This window comes from Cetorhinus maximus, chromosome 14 (genome assembly GCF_964194155.1).
Source record: "Cetorhinus maximus chromosome 14, sCetMax3.hap1.1, whole genome shotgun sequence".
Lineage (NCBI taxonomy): Eukaryota > Metazoa > Chordata > Chondrichthyes > Lamniformes > Cetorhinidae > Cetorhinus > Cetorhinus maximus.
The window spans coordinates 116,056,942-116,078,346 of record NC_135892.1 but is presented as its reverse complement, the minus strand read 5'-3'; the positions used below and the strand labels follow the sequence as shown (position 1 = coordinate 116,078,346).

The following is a 21,405-nucleotide window of genomic DNA, read 5'->3' as shown; positions in this document are numbered from 1 at the left end:
CCAGAGTTCTGAAGGAGATAGCTGAAGAGATAGTGGAGGTGTTAGTGGTGATCTTTCAGGAATCACTGGAGTCAGGGAGGGTCCCAGAGGACTGGAAAATCACTAATGTAACCCCCCCTGTTTAAGAAGGGAGTGAGGCAAAAAGACAGGAAATTACAGGCCGATTAGCCTGACCTCGGTCGTTGGTAAGATTTTAGAGTCCATTATTAAGGATGAGATTTCAGAATAATTGGAAGTGCATGGTAAAATAGGGCAAGTCAGCATGGTTTCATCAAGGGGAGGTCATACCTGACAAATCTGTTAGAATTCTTTGAGGAGGTAACGAGCAGTTTAGACAAAGGAGAGCCAATGGATGTTATCTACTTGGACTTCCCAGAAGGCCTTTGACAAGGTGCCGCACAGGAGGCTGCTCAGTAAGATAAGAGCCCATGGTTTTAGAGGCAAGGTACTAGCATGGATAGAAGATTGGCTGTCTGGCAGGAGGCAGAGAGTGGGGATAAGGGGGTCCTTCTCAGGATGGTGGTGGGTGAGTAGTGGAGTTCCGCAGGGGTCAGTGTTGGGACCACAACTTTTCACTTTATACATTAATGATCTAAATGAAGGAACTGAGGGCATCCTGGCTAAGTTTGCAGATGATACAAAGATAGGTGGAGGGACAGGTAGTATTGAGGAGGCGGGGGAGGCTGCAGAAGGATTTGGACAGGTTACGAGAATGGGCAAAGAAGTGACAGATGGAAATACAACGTAGGAAGTTTGAGGTCATGCACTTTGGTAGGAAGAATAGAGGCATAGACTATTTTCTAAATGGGGAGAGAATTCAGACGTCTGGAGTGCAAAGGGACTTGGGAGTCCTAGTCCAGGATTCTCTTAAGGTTAACTTGCAGGTTGAGTCGGTAGTTAGGAAGGTAAATGCAATGTTGGCATTTATTTCAAGAGGACTAGAATATAAAAGCAGGGATGTGCCTGCTGAGGCTTTATAAGGCTCTGGTCAGACCACATTTAGAATATTGTGAGCAATTTTGGGCCCCGTATCTCAGGAAGGGATGTGCTGGCCCTGGAGAGGGTCCAGAGGATGTTCACGAGAATGATCCCAGGAATGAAAGGCTTAACATATGAGGAACGTTTGAGGACTCTGGGTCTATAATCGATGGAGTTTAGAAGGATGAGGGGGATCTGATTGAAACTTAGAGAATACTGAAAGGCCTGGATAGAATAGATGTGGGGAAGATGTTTCCATTAGTAGGAGAGACTAGGACCCGAGGGCACATACTCAGAGCAAAGGGAAGACCTTTTAGAACAGAGATGAGGAGAAACTTCTTTAGCCAGAGAGTGGTGAATCTATGGAATTCATTGGCACAGAAGGCTGTGGAGACCAGGTCATTGAGTGTATTTAAGACAGAGATAGATAGGTTCTTGATTGGTAAGGGGATCAAAGGTTACGGGGAGAAGGCGGGAGAATGGGGTTGAGAAACTTATCAGTCATGATTGAATGGCGGAGCAGACCCGATGGGCCGAATGGCCTAATTTCTGCTCCTTTGTCTTATGGTCTCTGTTCCTCTCTCTCTGTCTCCTTCTCTCTTTCTCTGTCCCTCTATCTTTGCCCCTTTGTCCCTCTGTCACCTCTCTCTCTGTTCCTCCACTCTCTCTCTCTCTGTCCCCGTCATCTCTCTTTCTCACCTTATCTCTCTGTTCTTTTCCCTGTCCACCTCTCTGTCTCTCTGTCTGTCCCTCTGTTCTATTTCTCTGCATCCCTTCATCTCCCCCTCACCTCCCCTTCCACCCCCGCCCGGCCGCCATTAGATTCCATTTTGTACTTTGGAGACTGATTCACAAACCACTGATGTAAAAATAGAAACTTTAATGTTGAATTTATTTGAAAATAAAATCATTTAAAAAAAATATTTTAAACTGATTGTGTGGCAGTGATTAGTCTTGTTCCCCAGCATTTTCATATCCGTGTCTGAGAATGAGTCTGTGGGAAAGTGTGCAGCTGAAACCGAACTCACAGCTCAGACACCCCTGTGAAAGGGAGGACAAAGCATACGGTGGCTCGAGGGAAACTTTCCGGTGTGGGAGTTTACGCCACTGACAGTGGCACTGGCTCAGCTGGGTTCACCAATGGATGACGGCTGTATACCCAGTGAACTGCCCAGTGAACTGGCCACTGGGCCAAGACCTACTGGATGTCCATTCTTCTGCTACAAGTACACCTGCAACATAAAAATGACAGACAGTGACACTGACAACTGGAAGGCAGTCGCAAACGGCCGTGACTTCTGGAGGCTAATTGTTTGGAGGGACATTGGAAGAGGTGAGCAGAAACAACAGAGAAAACCAGGGCCAGTGAATCGTGCACCTTCTCAGGCAATTGTCTTCCTCTGCAGCAGAGTCCATAAACTTTGCCAATCAATGCTATTATACCTTTCCCATTCCATACCTCTAGCCACAGAGACTCTGTCCTTGATCCCGTAGGATTATCCTCTCCCTCCAGTACTGTACCGCCATTTTTAACCAATATTACCACTCCCCTTCCCTTTTCTGCCTTTCCTGTCTCTCCCAAAAACCTTGTACCCTAAGATCTTGAAAGATGTGGCTACTGAGGTCGTTGACGCATTGGTTTTAATTTTTCAAAGTTCCCTGGATTTGGGGGAAGGTTCCATTAGTTTGGAAAATAGCAAATATATCTACTTTATTCAAAAAGGGAGGGAGACAGATAGCAGGAAACTACAGGCCAGTTAACCTAACATCTGTTAGAGGGAAAATGTTAGAAGCTATTATCAAAGATGTTATAGCAGATGTTAGGAAATAGAGATAGTTTAGGTGAGTTATGTTAGTAGTTTCTGAGTGTATGGAATGAGTTCTAGCTTTAATGTTTAACTTTGATTTGTATTTCTGTATCTGCGTGTTAAGAAAGGCTGGATTCAGTTTTAGTCTAACTTTAAAAGGGTGCATGCATTTCTAATGAGCTTTTAATGACTCCTAAGGAGAAGTTAAACAAATGCAACTGTAGAAAACTGGCTATTGCCTAGCAACAGGGGCCCAGAGAAGCAACTCCCTCCCAAAGACACACACACACAAAAGCTAGAAACAGCAGTTTTGCTTTGGAAGCTGTTAGAGTTCAGCTGGATTTGAAGACAGCTGCCAGAGAAACAGCCTAGAATGGGGAAATAGCCAGCCCCAACCTAAAGTTGATAAAAAGTAGTTGCCAGGAGAGATTGGAGCAAAAGGGGACAGATAACCAGTCCCAAGCTAAAGAGAAACCCCCAAAACCCAGTGGAGTGAAAGAGGAGAAAGTCCCGAGAAGAGCTTCTAGTCAAAGGAGGGACAGGAACCTGGAAAAGGTCCCGTTAAGTGAAGTTAAGAGTGAGGGGCAGAGACAAAGTCACCAAGCTTCAGATGTAAAGAGACTAAAGCCGCATAAAGCAGATTTAAAGTGAGAACAGCTGGCAAGAGGCAAGAAGGCCCAAAGAGATGGCTGAAGGTCTGTAATTCTTTGCTATGGGCATCTGAAGCAGTGCTACTGTTGACAGCGGAGTCGGTGAGAGAAAGTGGGTGGAAGACAGCTTCAATGCACATGGTGACCCAGGGAAGTGGAACATTGGAAGGAGAGTTTGAAACCCTAGATAGGTGAGCCCTTGCAGAAGGCATCTGAGAGAAGACGTTGGTTTGGGAGAAGATTCCAAGGCGAGGTCTTGGAGAGTGTAGACTGTAAACCCTCGTGTGAAAGATGGAATTCAGTGAGACTGGTTGGCTCACAGTGTGACAAGCCTCTGGGGGTAGCTGAGGAGAGACCCATAGCATGTTTTTGAAGTGGTACTTTTAAAAAATTATTCGTTCACAGGATGTGGGCTTCTCTGGCTAGGCCAGCATTTGTTGCTCATCCCTAGTTTCCCTTGAGAAGGTGGTGATGAGCTGCCTTCTTGAACCGCTGCAGTCCATGTGGTGTAGCTACACCCACAGTGCTGTTAGGGAGGCAGTTCTAGGATTTTGACCCAGCGACAGTGAAGGAATGCACCAAGTCAGGGTGGTGAGTGACTTGGAGAGGAACTTCCAGGTGGTGGTGTTCCCATTTATCTGCTGCCCTTGTCCTTCTAGGCAGTAATAGTCTAATGTCACTTGGTTTCAGAGAGTGGTGTGTCTGACCACAGGATGCCTATTGGTACATGGGCTGTGTACTTACTGTAGACATTAGAGTATAAGATAGCTTTTGTAATTTGTGTTATCCTTGCAAATCTTTATATGCCTGTAAAGGTATAGTTGTGGGTGAAGGAGTATTGTAATGTAGTTCATATTTTCTTGTTTAATAAATGTTTTATTCTTTTGATAAACTGACTCCAGTGACTCTGCTCAGTAGCCACTCTCCACTTGTCAAAACAAACAAATAAAAGTTAAGATCTATCAAGCTGGGTTCCACCCTGGAATCAGGTTCATCCAGTGGTAACCTCAGCTGGGATCATAACACAGGGCACTTCAAGGCAATCAGGCAGCGCCAACATGGTTTTGTGAAAGGGAAACCAAGGTTAACCAATTTAGTGGAGTTCTTTGAAGGAGTCACATGTGCTGTGGATAAAGGGGAACCGGTGGATGTACTGTACTTAGATTTCCAGAAGGCATTTGATAAGGTGCCACATCAAAGGTTATTGCAGAAAATTAAAGCTCATGGTGTTGGGGATAACATTTTGACATGGATAGGAGATTGGCTGGCTAACAGGAAGCAGAGAGTTGGCATAAATGGATCTTTTTTTGGTTGTCAGGATGTAATGAGTGGTGTACCACAGAGATCAGTGCTGGGGCCTGAACTTTTTACAATTTATATAAATGGCTTGGATGAAGGGACTAACGGTATGGTTGCTAAATTTGCTGATGACACAAAGATAGGTAGGAAAGTAAATTGTGATGAGGACGTAAATAGGTTAAGTGAGTGGGCAAAGATCTGGCAAATGGAGTATAATGTGGGAAAATGTGAAATTGTCCATTTTAGCAGGAAGAATAAAAAAGAAACATATTATCTAAATGGTGAGAGATTGCAAAGCTCTGAGATTCAGAGGGATCTAGTGCATGAATCACAGAAGGTTAATATGCAGGTACAGCAGGTAATTAGGGAAGCTAATAGAATGTTATTATTTATTGTGAGGGGAATTGAATACAAAAGTAGGGAGGTTATACTTCAGTTGCACAGGGCACTGGTGATGTCACATCTGGAGTATTGTGTACAGTACTGGTCTCCTTATTTAAAGAAAGATGTAAATGCGTTAGAAGCAGTTCAGAGAAGGTTTACTAGACTAATATCCGGAATGGGTGGGTTGTCTTATGAGGAAAGGCTGGACAGGTTAGGCTTGTATCTGCTGGAGTTTAAAAGAGTAAGAGGCGACTTAATTAAAACCTTTAAGATCCTGAGGGGTCTTGACAGGGTGGGTGTGGAGAGGATGTTTCCTCTTGTGGAAGAATCTAGAACCAGGGGTCACTGTTTAAAAATAAGGAGTCGCTCATTTGAGACAGAGATGAGGAGAAATTTTTACTCTGAGGGTTGTGAATCTTTGGAACTCTCTTCCTCAAAAGGTGGTGGAAGCAGAGTCTTTGAATATTTTTAAGGCAGAGCTGGATAGATTCTCGATTAACAAGGGGGTGAAAGGTTATCGGGGGTAGGCGGGAATGTGGGGTTGAGGTTACATTCAGATTAGCCATGATCTTATTGAATGGTGGAGCAGGCCTGAGGGGCTGAGTGGCCTACTCCTGTTCCTAGTTCATATGTTCATGTGTATGTCCGACAGGAGTAACCATCTCTTAAAGGACTCTGATAGTGTGGCCACCCCTCCCCTCTGCAGCTGTCTCTATTAAAGGGTATGCGCAGGATGATAACCATCACTACCCCCCCACCCCACTCCGTTACTATGGAAAAGGAAGTCACATATGAGGAGGCCCCTCTCCCTGTCATGGTGCAGTGTGATTGGTCCTGGGTGCACTCCAGGGCTTTTTAACAAACTGGCCACTGCAGCCAGTGGCTGTGACCCAGACAGTGGGATATTTAACCATGAGGGTAACACATCGAACCTGATCTTGTCAATGTGTGATTCAGACACACACACTCAGGCATAGAGTAACATACCCATCACTTCCATGCATACACACATCCAGGCACATGCACAGTCACACCCATTGAGTGCTTTGTTTTGACCTCAGTTCCATACCAAAAGAGACCGGCCAACAAAGCATAGACCATGAATGGAATCTCAGTCTTTCTGCTCTCTGTAGGGCTCAGTACCATACCAGGTGAGATCAACTGAATGGAGAATCTGAGACTGGAGAGAAGGTCAAAAGAGTCAGTGAGGGTTTTTAAAAATTTACTCTTTCACAGTATACATGCATCACTGGCTGGACTAGCATTTATTGTCCATTCCTAGTTGCCCTTGAGAAGGTGGTGGTGAGCTGTCTTCTTGAACCGCTGCAGTCCATGAGGGGTAGGTACACCCGCAGTGCTGTTAGGGAGGGAGTTCCAGGATTTTGACCCAGCCACAGTGAAGGAACGGTGATATATTTCCAAGTCAGGATGGTGAGTGACTTGGAGGGGAACCTCCAGGTGGTGATGTTCCCATCTATCTGCTGCCCTTGTCCTTCTAGATGGTAGTGGTTGTGGGTTTGGAAAATGCTGCCTAAGAAGCCTTGGTGAATTGCTGCAGTGCATCTTGTAGATGGTACACACTGCTGCTGCTGTGTGTCAGTGGTGGAGGGAATGAAAATTTGTGGATGTGGTGCCAATCAAATGGGGCTGCTTTGTCCTGGATGGTGTCAAGCTTCTTGAGTGTTGTGGGAGCTGCATTCATCCAGGCAAGTGGAGAGTATTCCATCACACTCCTGACTTGTGCCTTGTAGATGGTGGACTGGCTTTGGGGAGTCAGGAGGTGAGTTACTGTCACAGGATTCCTAGCCTCTGACCTGCTCTTGTAGCCACAGTATTTATATGGCTAGTGCAGTTCAGTTTCTGGCCAATGGTAACCAGAATGTTGAGAGTTGAGATAGGGGAAAGGGTCAGGTATGAGTGCTCTGTGGTACAGAGCTCATTTTGGGGAGACCAAACTGAAGATTGGAAAGGTAATTCAAGTGTGGAAGGGACAAATCCCAGGTACACCAGTAAAATTGAAGGACTCATAAATAGAAAAAGTAATATCAGGCACACATAGTTGGTGGGTAAGTAGCTCAGTCAGGGTGTCCAGCGGGGACGAAAGTTCCGTGGGCGTATCTTCATTGACACTTTCTTCAGTGAGTAGTAATCGGAGTTTCTCCAAGTGTACCACACAACACCATCAGGTCCCAGCAGCTTCCTGCCCTTCCCAGAGTATCTTCCACCCTGTGGGATAGAGAGAGGAGACAAGGTGAGATTGGGAAAGGCCATTTGTCAGTCAGAGGGCACAGTGGGGGAGAGAGGGGGGGAGTGGGGGAGAAAAAGAGGGGAGCAAGAGAGAGAGAGGGGAGCGAGAGAGAGAGAGCGGGAGAGGGAGAGAATAGCGAGAGGTGGGGGTGTCGGGAGATAGAGTGCGGGAGCGATAGAGAGAAGGGGAGCGAGAGGCAGGGAAGGGAGTGAGGGAGAAAGAGAGGGCAGTAGGGGGAGAGAAAGGTGGGAGGTGGGACAGATAGAGCAAAATGGGCGGGAGAAAGAGAGTGGGGAAAGGATGGGAAGAGAGGTGGAGAGTGAGAAGTGAGGGGGAGAAAACAGTGGACAGAAAGTGGAGAAAGAGAAAAAGGATAGAAAGAAAGGGGAGAGAAAGAGGGGGAAGGGAGATAGGGAAAATGGGGGTGGAAAAGGGGGAGAAAGAGAGGGAGGACTGCGAGGTAGGCAGTAGTGGAGACAGCCTCATTGGGTTTGGTCCATAAACATTTAACATTGTAAAATATCTCGGAGTTTCACAGGAGCTGAATCAGTAAAATATTGACATAGACCCTCGTGAGGAGGCAATAGAAAAACATTTCAAAGCTTGGTCAAAGAGGTGGGTTTTAAGAAGTGACTTAATAGGAGGTAAGAGTTAGATAGGCAGAGAGGTACCTGGAGGGCATTCCAGGATTTACAGCCAACGTGGCTGAAGGTCATACCTGTCCTGGGAGTGTTTGATGGGGATAGTGTAGAGGGAGCTTTACTCTGTATCTAACTTCGTGCTGTACCTGTCCTGGGAGTGTTTGATGGGGACAGTGTAGAGGGAGCTTTACTCTGTATCTAACCCCGTGCTGTACCTGCCCTGGGAGTGTTTGATGGGGACAGTGTAGAGGGAACTTTACGCTATATCTAACCCCATGCTGTACCTGCCCTGGGAGTGTTTGATGGGGACAGTTTAGCGGAGAATGTGGGGGAGAAGATGCATTGAGCTGCCTGTATCTGTGAGACCTTGTACTGGGAGTGCACTGCATCGGAAAAGGTTACAACCCCAGTTCTCTTTCCAATCGACCTGCCCTAAAGTAGGATGTGCAATTGGCTGCAAGGTGCAGATGTTTACCTTGTAGTAGACACCGTTGAGATTAGAGAAAAAGCATTGGTGATACCACCAGCCTCCGTGAGAGATCTTGGCACAGATGTTGCCAGTGTCTGGTGTGCTGAAGCTCCGCTTGTTGTGGTACCAGGCAAGGGAATCTTCCACTGTCCCACTGAAACCTCCCACATGTAGGCGATAGTGATTGGACTCATCCTCAATGCTGTGGGACACAGAAAGGCACAGTGTTTTTTGTATATATTTAGGACAGGTCTAACCACCCTATCCTACCAAGCCCGCATACCCACTTGCTGCCCATACTTTCAACCCACCCAGCCATTTACATCCCATATCCCCGAACTGCACCTGCTCTCCATCTCCTCGCTTCCACTGCTCCTCTCTGCTCACAGTTGAATAATTCTGGCTTTTCCAATCAACTACATCTCTGGTATCATCGTGTTTAACCTTCTCCCTCCCATTTCCAAGACCTTTACATAGAATGTTTACCACACAGAAGGTGACCATTGAACCCACCATGTCTGTCGTTGGTAAATTTGGTGCCCAGAATTATATACAATATTCCAGCTGAGACCTAACCAGAGATTTGCAAAGGGTTAGCTTCCTTGTTTTTGTATTCAATGACCTGTTTAGAAAGCCAATTAGGGTCAGTGCTAGTAAGGCCCGGGGAGGCTATTCAGCCCATTAAGTTCCTGCTGGCTCTCTGTATAGCAATCCAGTCAGCCCCATTCCGCACTTTATCCCTGTAGCTCTGCACATTTATTCCCCTCAAGCGCCCATCCAACTCCCTTTTGAAATCATTCATCATTTCCTCTTCCGCCATCCCCATAGGCAGCGAGTTCCAGATCATTACCACACGCTGATTAAAATAGTTCTCTCCTTCACATCACACCGCCAACCCCACTCTCACCACCCCTTCTCATCTCTTCACTAAACCTTTGAGTCTGTGTCCCTAGTCCTGATATGATGAACTAATGGGAACAGCTTTTCCTTGTCTAACTAACCCAAAGGAGTAAGGTTCACTAAGTTAGAATACCAGGCAGTGCTACAGATGGGAATAGTTCCATATTAGATAGGAGCAGACTAAGAGGAAATAGTAAATGATTAGGTGGATTCAGAGTACAGGAAAAAGAAATAAGCATCTAACTTAGCATCACTGTGCATGATTATAAATGCGCAAAGTTTGGTAAGTAAGGTTGGTGAGTTACAGACACAGGGTGGTGCCAGAGGACTGGAGAATTGTAAATGTTACACCCTTGTTCAAAAAAGGGTGTAAGGATAAGCCCAGCAACTACAGGCTAGTTAGTTTACCTTCAGTGGTGGGGAAACTTCTAGAAACAATAATTCAGGACAAAATTAATAGTCAGTTGAGCAAATGTGGGTTAATTAAGGGAAGCCAGCATGGATTTGTTAAGGGAAAACCACGTTTAACTAACTTGCTGAAGTTTTTTGACGAGGTAACAGAAAAGGTCGATGCTGTTGATGTGGTGCACATGGACTTTCAAAAGGCATTTGACACAGTGTTCTACATTATTCTACATTTCAGAGAGGTGGTCACACCGCAGCTTAAGGACCTGGAGACAGAGAGGGAATGGGTGACCACCAGGCTGTCCAAGAGAACTAAGCAGGTGGTGCAGGGGTCTTGCTCACCAATCGGTTTTCCATTCTGGATATCAGTGAGGGTATTGGTTCCTCAGAGGAGCGCAGTCAGAGCCAGGTTTGTGGCACCACGAGTGGCTCGGCTGTACAGGAGGGGAGGAAGAAGAAAGGAAGAGCTATAGTGATAGGGGATCCATTGGTTAGGGGAACAGACAGGCGTTTCTGTGGCCGTAGACGTGACTCCAGGATGGTTTGTTGCCTCCCTGGTGCCAGGGTCAAGGATGTCACAGAGCGGCTGCAGAATATTCTTCTCGGGGAGGGTGATCAGCCAGAGGTTGTGGTCCACACTGGGACCAATGACTTAGGTAGGAAAGGGGATGAGGTCCTGAAAGCAGATTTTAGAGAGCTAGGAAGGAGATTGAAAAGCGGGATCTCTAAAGCAGTAATCTCAGGATTACCCCCAGTCCCATATGAACATAAGAACATAAGAACTAGGAGCAGGAGTAGGCAATTCAGCCCCTCGAGCCTGCCCCGCCATTCAATACGATCATGGCTGATCTCATTTCGGCCTCAACTCCAATTTTCTGCCCTCTCCCCATAACCTTTCAATCCGTTACTAATTAAAAATCTGTCTATCTCCTCCTTAAATTTATTCAGTGTCCCGGCATCCACTGCACTCTGAGGTAGTGAATTCCACAGATTCACGACCCTTTGAGAAAAGTAATTCCTCCTCATCTCTGATTTAAATCTACCACCCCTTAGCCTAAAACCCTTTAGCATCTTATATACCTCAATTATATCTCCTCTCATCCTTCTAAACTCTAGTGAGTATAGGCCTCAACTGCTCAATCTCTCCTCATAAGACAAGCCCCGCATCTCTGGAATCAATCTAGTGAACCTCCTCTGAACCGTCTCCAGTGCAACTACATCCTTCCTCAAGTAAGGGGACTAAAACTGTGCACAGTACTCCAGGTGCGCTCTCACCAATGCCTTGTACAGTTGCAACAACACTTCCCTATTTTTATACTCTATTCCTTGTCAAAATTCCATTTGCCTTCCTTACTACCTGCTGTACCTGCATACTAGCTGTTAGCGATTCATGCCCGAGGACACCCAGATCCCTCTGCACTGAAGCATTCTGAAGTTTCTCTCCATTTAAATAATAAGTTGCCTTTTTATTCTTCCGATCAAAATGGATAACCTCACACTAATGAAAGTGAGAAAAGAAATAGGAGAATTGAGCGAATAAACACGTGGCTGGAAAGCTGATATAGGAGGGGGGGCATCAGATTTCTGAGGCATGGAGAGCAGTTCTGGGGAAGGTGGGACCTGTACAAGCCGGACGGCCTACACCTGAACAGGACTGGGACGAATATCCTCACAGGGAGATTTGCTAGTGCTGTTGTTGTTGGGGGGGACGGGGGGGTGGGTTAAAGTTGGTTGGCAGGTGGGGTGGGAGCCCGAGGGCAAACTCAGAGCAGGGAACGGGAGATTGGAAATTAGTGAGCGACTCTGAAAGACAGAAACAGCACAGGAATTTGGCAGCGTTATAAGGTATATATGTAAATGCAAGGGGTATAGCAAATAAAGCCAACGAGCTGAGGGCACAGATAGTCACGGCAGCACGATATCATTGCTATAACGGAAACTTGGCTTAAAGAGGGACAAAAATGGCAACTCAAGAGCCCTGGATATAGAGTTTTCAGGCAGGATAGAGAGGGGGATAAAAAAGGTTGGGGTGTAGTATTATTGGCTAAGAAATCAATTCCACTTGTGAGGAGGGATGATATACTAAATGAATCAACAAATGAGGCAACATGGGTTGAGCTCAGAAATAAAAAAAGGGGCAGCCACACTGTTAGGAGTGTACTACAGACCCCCAAATAGTGACAGGGAGATAGAAGAGCAAAATATGTAGGCAAATTTCTGAATGCAGAAACAATAGGGCAGTAATAGCGGGAGATTTCAACTATCTTAACGTCAACTGGGATATGAACATTGTGATGGGCGCAGAGGGTGCAAAATTCTTGAAAAGCATCCAAAAGAAATTTTTTAGCCAGCGCATAACAGGCCCAATGAGAGGGGGGGCAATTCTAGATTTAATCTTAGGAAATGAAGCAGGGCAAGTGGACGAAATAGCAGTGGGGGACCATTTTGGAGATAATGACCATTAATACAGTTAGACTTAGCATCATTATGAAAAAGGATAAAGTTAGAACAGGAGTAAAAGTTCTAAATTGGGAACAGACAAATTTTACAAATCAGAGAGGTGAGCTGGTGAGAGGGGACTGGATACAGCTACTAGAAGGGAAAAGAGTGTCAAATCAGAGGGAGGCATTCAAAAGCGAGATTCTACAGGCACAGTGTAGACATGTCTCCCCAAAGAGAAAGGCTGGTACTGCCAAATCTAGAGCCCCCTGGTTATCCAGAAGCACACAGGGTAAGATAAAGCAGGGAAGGAAAGCTTACAACAGTCACAAAAAAGCTTAATACCGTCGAAAGCCTAGAGGAATATGTTAAGTACAGGGGTGAAGTAAAGAAGGAAATTAGGAAAGCAAAGAGAGGATACAATAAAATACTGACAGGTAAAATCAAAGAAAACGCAAAGATGTTTTAGCAGTACATGAAGTGCAAGAGAATAACTAAGGAAAGGGTAGGACCTATTAGAGATGTACATGGTAATTCATGCATTGATGCTGAAGATGTGGGCAGGGTTCTCAATGAGTACTTTGTTTCTGTCTTCACTAAGGAGAGGGATGATGCAGACATTCTAGTTAAAGACGCCCATCAACCTCTAGGTGAACAAGTTTTCCTCATGTCCCCCACCTAATCCTTCTACCAATCACCTCCAACCGAGGGCGCTGGTGAGAAGTGACTGAAGCATTCTGGGAGAAGTCACCGCAGACACCACGACTCAGGAGGCAATTGAGGAGAACCCACTGTCAAAGAACGGAATAGCCCCAAACATTACATTGCTGTAGTGTTTCCATCCCTCACTCCTCCTCAAACCTAAAAAAAAAGAGAGAGAGGAAGTGGCAGTGCCTTCAGGAGTGCACCAGATCTGCGAGGAACACTCTTCTGAAAGTGGATTTTAAAGAAAAAGCAGCTGATTGGTGTGTAAATCCTGGGAGCAGACTCGGAAGGAGGAGCACGGAGCGGTGAGTATAAATCTAGCTTACCTCGGGGATTCGCGGCCTTGTCTCCAGGGAGCAGACTCGGAGGGAGGAGCACCGGAGCGGTGAGTATAAATCTAGCTTACCTCGGGGATTCGCGGCCTTGTCTCCAGGGAGCAGACTCGGAGGGAGGAGCACCAGAGCGGTGAGTATAAATCTAGCTTACCTCGGGGATTGGCGGTGTTGTCTCCAGGGACCAGACTCGGAGGGAGGAGCACCGGAGCGGTGACCTCGGGGCACAGAGTAACTGAAGTCAAAACTGAAAAAGTGACATCACAGGAAAGCTGTGACCTGATTGGTTGGTAGGAAATCTGCACCAAATTTTTTAAAAAACCCTGCAAAGCTAATTAATAAATTAATTATCTAAGTCGAGATGGCTGGGCAGGTGATGTGCAGTAGCTGTATGATGTGGGAGCTTGCAGATCCCATTGCGAGCCACAGTGACCACATCTGCAGCAAGTGTTGGTTGCTGGAGGAACTCCGGCTCAGAATTGATGAGCTGGAGTCCGAGCTCCGGACGCTGCGGCACATCTGGGAGGGGGAGAGTTACCTGGACGCTTTGTTTCAGGAGGCGGTCACACCTGGTAGATTAAGTACCTCAAGTCCGGTCAGTGGTCAGGGTCAGCAGGGTGTGACTGCAAGTGAGGCAGGTAGCGGGATCCTGTGTTCAGGAACAGAGGAGCCTCAGCTCTTGACCTTGTCCAACAGGTACGTGGTACTTGCTCCCTGTGTGGATGAGGAAGAGGGCTGTAGGGAGGATGAGCCAGCTGACCACGGCACCGTGGCACAGGAGGCCATTCAAGATGGGGGAGCAAAAAGACAAGTGGTAGTTGTAGGGGATTCTATAATTAGGGGAATTGACAGCATCCTTTGTAAGCAGGATCGAGAGTCCCGCATGGTATGTTGCCTGCCCAGTGCCAGGGTGAGGGAAATCTCTGACCGGCTTGAAAGGATATTGGAGAGGGAGGGGGAGGATCCAGTTGTTGTGGTCCACATTGGGACAAATAACATAGGTAAGACTAGGAAAGAGGACCTGTTTGGGGATTATCAGGAACTAGGAACTAAATTAAAGAACAGGTTCTCAAGGGTTATAATCTCCGGATTACTACCCGAGCCACGTGCAAATTGGCATAGGGACACGAGCATAAGGGAAGTAAACACGTGGCTAAAGGAGTGGTGCGGGAAAGAGGGGTTCCATTTCGTGGGGCACTGGCATCAGTATTGGAACAGGAGGGATCTGTACCGTTGGGACGGTCTCCACCTGAACCGATCTGGGACCAATGTTCTAGCGAAATGGGTAAATAGGGTGGTCAACAGGACTTTAAACTAGAAAGTGGGGGGGTAGGGAAGGGTAAAACTCCAAGAAGTATGACTAATGGGAAACAAAGCAGCAGGTTAGCGCGTGGGGGGTTGGATTCAACTTCATGGAAAATTATGAAAAAACTGAAAAGAAAGGAGAGCCCAGGAGAGGCTATTAAAGTCTCCAGAACACAAAATAGGACAGAGTGTTTGGAAAGGGCTAGGAATCTAACTTCAAGCACATCAGATAGAGGGACAACAATGAGAAAGGGGACGGGAAATACAGGACTGAAGGTGTTGTATCTGAATGCACGCAGTATACGAAATAAGGTAAATGAGCTTGTGGCACAGATTGAAATTGGCAGGTATGATGTGATGGGCATTACGGAGACACGGCTGCAAGGGGATCAGGACTGGGAGCTAAATATCCAAGGATATACATCCTAACGAAAAGATAGGCAGGTTGGCAGAGGGGGTGGAGTTGCTTTGTTAGTAAGAAATGAAATTAAATCGATAGCAAGAAATGACGTAGGGTCAGATGATGTAGAATCTGTGTGGGTAGAGTTGAGGAACCGCAAAGGTAAAAAAACCATAATGGGAGTTATGTACAGGCCTCCGAACAGTAGTCAGGATGTGGGGCACAAGATACACCAGGAGATAGAAAAGGCGTGTAAGAAAGGCAAGGTTACAGTGATCATGGGGGATTTCAATATGCAGGTAGACTGGGAAAATCAGGTTGTAGTGGATCCCAAAAAATGGAATTTGTAGAATGTCTATGAGATGACTTTTTGGAGCAGCTTGTGGTGGAGCCCATTAGGGAACAGGCAATTCTAGATTTAGTGATGTGTAATGAGGCAAATTTGATAAGGGAGCTTAAGGTGAAGGAACACTTAGGAGGAAGTGACCATAATATGACAGAATTTACCCTGCAATTTGAGAGGAAAAAGCTGGAATCAGATATAACAGTTGAATAAAGGCAACTACAGAGGCATGAGGGAGGAGCTGACCAGAATTGACTGGGAGATGAGCCTAGCAGGAAAGACAGTGGGACAGCAATGGCAGGAGTTTCTGGGAGTAATTTGGGAGACACAGCAAAAATTCATCCCGAGGAAGAAGAAGCATACTAAAGGGAGGACGAGGCAACCATGGCTGACAAGGGAAGTCAGGGACAGCATAAAAGCTAAAGAGAAAGCATACAATGCAGCGAAGAGCAGTGGGAAACCAGGGGATTGGGAAGCCTACAAAGACCAGCAGAGGACAACTAAAAAAGAAATTAAGGAGGGAGAAGATTAAATATGAGGGTAAACTAGTCAGTAATATAAAAGAAGATTGCAAGAGTTTTTTTAGATATATAAAGGGTAAGAGAGAGGCAAAAGTGGACATTGGGCTGCTGGAAAATGACGCTGGAGAAGTAGTAGTGGGGAACAAAGAAATGGCGGAGGAACTGAATAGGTACTTTGCGTCAGTCTTCACGGAGGAAGACACGAGTAACATCCCCAAAGTTCAAGAGAGTCGGGGGGCAGAGGTGAGTATGGTGGCCATTACCAAGGAGAAGGTGCTGGGAAAACTGAAAGGTCTGAAGGTGGATAAATCACCTGGACCAGATGGATTACACCCCAGAGTTCTGAAGGAGATAGCTGAAGAGATACTGGAGGCGTTAGCGGTGATCTTTCAGGAATCACTGGAGTCAGGGAGGGTCCCAGACGACTGGAAAATCACTAATGTAACCCCCCTGTTTAAGAAGAGAGTGAGGCAAAAGATGGGAAATTACAGGTCGATTAACCTGACCTCGGTCGTTGCTAAGATTTTAGAGTCCATTATTAAGGATGAGATTTCAGAATACTTGGAAGTGCATGGTAAAATAGGGCAAAGACAGCATGGTTTCATCAAGGGAGGTCATGCCTGACAAATCTGTTAGAATTCTTTGAGGAGGTAACGAGTAGGTTAGACAAAGGAGAGCCAATGGATGTTATCTACTTGGACTTCCAGAAGGCCTTTGACAAGGTGCCGCACAGGAGGCTGCTCAGTAAGATAAGAGCCCATGGTGTTAGAGGCAAGGTACTAGCATGGATAGAAGATTGGCTGTCTGGCAGGAGGCAGAGAGTGGGGATAAGGGGGTCCTTCTCAGGATGGCGGCCGGTGACTAGTGGAGTTCCGCAGGGGTCAGTGTTGGGATCACAACTTTTTACTTTATACATTAATGATCTAGATGAAGGAACTGAGGGCTTCCTGGCTAAGTTTGCAGATGATACAAAGATAGGTGGAGGGACAAGTAGTATTGAGGAGGCAGGGAGGCTGCAGAAGGATTTGGACAGGTTAGGAGAATGGGCAAAGAAGTGGCAGATGGAATACAACGTAGGGAAGTGTGAGGTCATGGACTTTGGTAGGAAGAATAGAGGCATAGACTATTTTCTAAATGGGGAGAGAATTCAGACGTCTGGAGTGCAAAGGGACTTGGGAGTCCTAGTCCAGGATTCTCTTAAGGTTAACTTGCAGGTTGAGTCGATAGTTAGGAAGGCAAATGCAAAGTTGGCATTTATTTCGAGAGGACTAGAATATAAAAGCAGGGATGTGCTGCTGAGGCTTTATAACGCTCTGGTCAGACCACATTAAGAATATTGTGAGCAAATTTGGGCCCCGTATCTCAGGAAGGATGTGCTGGCCCTGGAGAGGGTCCAGAGGAGGTTCACAAGAACAATCCCAGGAATGAAGGGCTTAACATATGAGGAACGTTTGAGGGTCTATACTCGATGGAGTTTAGAAGGATGAAAGGGGATCTGATTGAAACTTACAGAATACTGAAAGGCCTGGATAGAGTGGACATGGGGAAGATGTTTCCATTAGTAGGAGAGACTAGGACCCGAGGGCACAGCCTCAGAGTAAAGGGAAGACCTTTTAGAGCAGAGATGAGGAGAAACTTCTTTAGCCAGAGAGTGGTGAATCTATGGAATTCATTGCCACAGAAGGCTGTGGAGGCCAGGTCATTGAGTGTATTTAAGACTGAGATGGATAGGTTCTTAATTGGCAAGGGGATCAAAGGTTACGGGGAGAAGGCGGGAGAATAGGGCTGAGAAACTTATCAGCCATGATTGAATGGCGGAGCAGACTCGATGGGCCGAATGGCCTAATTTCTGCTCCTATGTCTTATGGTCTTAAATCTGTGCCCCCTGGTAATTGACCCCTCAGCTAGGGGAAACAAGTCTTTACTCTCTACCCTATTTAGGTCCCTCATAATTTTGTACACCTCAATTAGACCACCCCTCAGCCTCCTCTGCTCTAAGGAAAACAACCCCAGCCTGTCCAATCTCTCCTCATAGCTGCAATTTTCAAGCCCTGGCAACATTCTTGTAAATCTCCTCTGTAGTCTCTCCAGAGTAATTCTGTCCTTCTTGTCAGGATGAGCCGAATGGCCTCTTTCTGCACCGTAACTTTTATATGGTCCTATTGTTCTATGGATCGGAATCTCGGGAGATGAGGTTGAAAGCCTGTGAGGTTGGTGACGCTGTCCGAGTTGGAGTGACTTTTGGAGGTAATTGCAAGGCAAGTTCTTTAATTGCTGCTTTAACACCGACCGGTACGAACTCCAGCAGCTCCCAGCTGAGCAAGCAGACGGCCTCCATCTCTCAAATCCTCGAAGCCCCTGATCTGTACCTGCCAAGTGGTCAATGCACAGAAATCCCAACATGCTGCAGCACGATTTGTTTCAAGGATTTTTGTGTTGCTGTCTCCAACCAGAAACTCATCTGGACTGAACTTCACCACGAAGGAAATAGCCTCTGGACTTTGGCTTCTTGGACTCTGGGAATTACATGAACTAATATTCATTCCTGTGACTATTTTGCTGGTGTTGTGCACGGTTGGAAATCTTTCTCTTTTCTACCCCAGCATTCACCCAGAACCAAGATCGTATGAAATACCAACACCAAATGGCATGACAATGCGAGGAACCTGGTGCCAAAATCAGAACAATACCCCAACCAGAAATACTGAGAAACCAGACAGTGAACAGATGCAGCACAAACAGAACAAACAACCATACCCAGCACTGTGAAAACCTACAGGAGCCTCCAGCAAAGAATACCAGCACTATGGGTGGATAAGCAGACCACCACAATGTTCAGAGACTTGAAAATTCATCCCTGTGTTAAAATACACAATGTTCTTTTGCTTTTATGTAAATAGTTTGATTCTCTAAGGGTAAACCTTCAGTTAGAAAAAAAGGGGATGTTGTGGCACAACAACATGTACCTTCAAGGGGGCATATCTTAAACTACTGTCCATCAAAACCACATCGGCAGCATGTGGTGTATCAGCCCCCATAACCTGTGGGCAGCCTGAAAGCAGCAGTGGTCGAGGTCAGACATGTGCCTCACAGCCTCCCAGTGCACATTATTAGTTTATAGTCTTATCTTCAAATAAAGAGCCAAAATTATTGTGACATCAATCCTTGCTTATGATTGGGACTTTCTGTTAAACAGCAGCAGAATATAACAACAGGGAGAAGGCAGGAGAATGGCAGAAGGCAAACTGCTCATACAGAGAGTCAGTGCATACATGATGGGCCAAATGGCCTCCAACTGCGCTATAGCAACTGTGATTCTGTTATCAAATCCACCTCAATATTCATAGAGTGACAATGTGATGGGGGGTATATCTCTCTCTGAGTGACAGTCTGATGGAGGGTATATCTCTCTCTGAGTGACAGTGTGATGGGGGGTATATCTCTCTGAGTGACAGTGTGATGGGGGGTATATCTCTCTCTGAGTGACAGTGTGATGGGGGGTATATCTCTCTCTGAGTGACAGTGTGATGGGGGGTATATCTCTCTGAGTGACAGTGTGATGGGGGGTATATCTCTCTGAGTGACAGTGTGATGGGGGGTATATCTCTCTGAGTGACAGTGTGATGGGGGGTATATCTCTCTGAGTGACAGTGTGATGGGGGGTATATCTCTCTGAGTGACAGTGTGATGGGGGGTATATGTGATGTGGTTGGAGTTCAGCGATTTATCCCTTGTTCTGCAGTTTTACGTGTCCAGGAATCCGATATTTTTCCTACCGAAAGGTTTTGTAGAGCCCGAACTTTTGTCTGTTGTTCCAGTCCTCCAGGTCAATCCGCAGGGAATATTCCTCTTGGCTTGTCACAGCGTGAATATGATCATTGCCCCACCAGAACTCGGCCGAGAGTTCTCCAAACCCTTCTCTATATTCCCTCCAGCTTCTGTTGAAGTCGGTGGTTCCGTCAATTCTCTGCTGGATAACAGCCCATCCTCCTCCTGGTCATTGAGTAGAAACAATTATAAAAACATGGAAACTGAGCATCCCAGGACCCAGAGGGGAGATTGTCTCCAGGCGAGGAGAGTGGTGCTTTCGCACACCTGGGCGCTGGTGGTCAGGGTGGATGTGGTCATGTTGCCGGATTGTAACGCTGAGGCCTGGGGGAATGGTCCGGGGACAGGGGGATGGGACTTTACGCTGGAGGATTTTACAGTCCTGCCGAGGTCAGTGGAGTTTTGAACGAATCTCCGTGTTTTACACCCCTGACCCCCACTGCGATGGGGACCTAAAATCCTGCTCACGAGGAACTTAAACTCAATCCATTCAATGAATCTGGAATAAAAAGCTAATCTCACTCAAGGTGACTCGGAAGCATCCAGATTGTTGTAAAAACCCATCTAAATTCTAATGTCCTTTAGGGAAGGAAATCTGCCTCCCTTACCTGGTCTGGTCTGTACAGGGCACCAGACCCACAGCGATGTGGCTGCCTCTTAACCACCCTCTGAAATAAATGAGGAAAACTACTAAATTCTAACAACTGGGCTACAGAACATGTTGAATATCTGAGGAGTTCAGGACGATGGCTCAGAGCAGCTTCTCCGGCACAGTTAGGGATGGGTCATTAAATGCTGGCCTAGCCAGAGATACCCATGTCCCAAGAACAAAAATTGAAGACATTTTCCAGGCAGTGATCTGCGAGGAGGAGGCCCTAAACCACCCGGCGAGCCCCACGTGGGGAAGGTCAAAATTTACTGCACAAAAACTTCATTCAGCTCCCAACATCCGACTTGGTGATTTCCTCAAAACATTCAACCCGCTCCGCGAGTTCCTTTCCAGAGCTCGGCTCCCTCCCACTTCTCCGTGAGGCTGAGGGGAGGGGAGGGGAGGCCCGGGAGGGGGGCCCGGGGAGGGGGGGCCTGGGAGGGGGGGCCCTGTCCCCTGTGGGGGAGGGGAGGGGGGGCCCTGTCCCCTGTGGGGGTTGGAGGGGGGTCCCTGTCCCCTGTGGGGGAGGGGAGGGGGGGCCTGTCCCCTGTGGGGGAGGGGAGGGTGGGCCCTGTCCCCTGTGGGGGTTGGAGGGGGGGCCTGTCCCCTGTGGGGGTTGGAGGGGGGGCCCTGTCCCCTGTGGGGGTTGGAGGGGGGCCCTGTCCCCTGTGGGGGTTGGAGGGGGGGTCCTGTCCCCTGTGGGGGAGGGGAGGGGGGGTCCTGTCCCCTGTGGGGGAGGGGAGGGGGGGTCCTGTCCCCTGTGGGGGAGGGGAGGGGGGGTCCTGTCCCCTGTGGGGGTTGGAGGGGGGGCCTGTCCCCTGTGGGGGTTGGAGGGGGGGTCCTGTCCCCTGTGGGGGTTGGAGGGGGGGCCTGTCCCCTGTGGGGGAGGGGAGGGGGGGCCTGTCCCCTGTGGGGGTTGGAGGGGGGTCCTGTCCCCTGTGGGGGAGGGGAGGGGGGCCCTGTCCCCTGTGGGGGAGGGGAGGGGGGGTCCTGTCCCCTGTGGGGGAGGGGAGGGGGGGCCCTGTCCCCTGTGGGGGAGGGGAGGGGGGTCCTGTCCCCTGTGGGAGTTGGAGGGGGGGCCCTGTCCCCTGTGGGGGAGGG

At 47.5% G+C, this 21,405-nt stretch overlaps 1 protein-coding gene across 1 annotated transcript in view; it reads right to left on the bottom strand.

The window, feature by feature from the left end:
- Positions 1 to 6,953: 6,953 nt before the first annotated feature.
- The window catches only part of LOC144689345 (fibrinogen-like protein 1), a 41,207-nt gene continuing 26,755 nt past the window's right edge, over positions 6,954 to 21,405 (bottom strand). The window contains exons 4-6 of the mRNA XM_078556378.1: positions 19,604 to 19,820; positions 8,484 to 8,679; positions 6,954 to 7,345 (exon numbers count right to left, since the gene is read on the bottom strand). Coding sequence (XP_078412504.1) covers positions 7,199 to 7,345; positions 8,484 to 8,679; positions 19,604 to 19,820 — 560 coding nt within the window. The 3' untranslated portion in view covers positions 6,954 to 7,198. The remainder of the gene's footprint in view (positions 7,346 to 8,483; positions 8,680 to 19,603; positions 19,821 to 21,405) is intronic.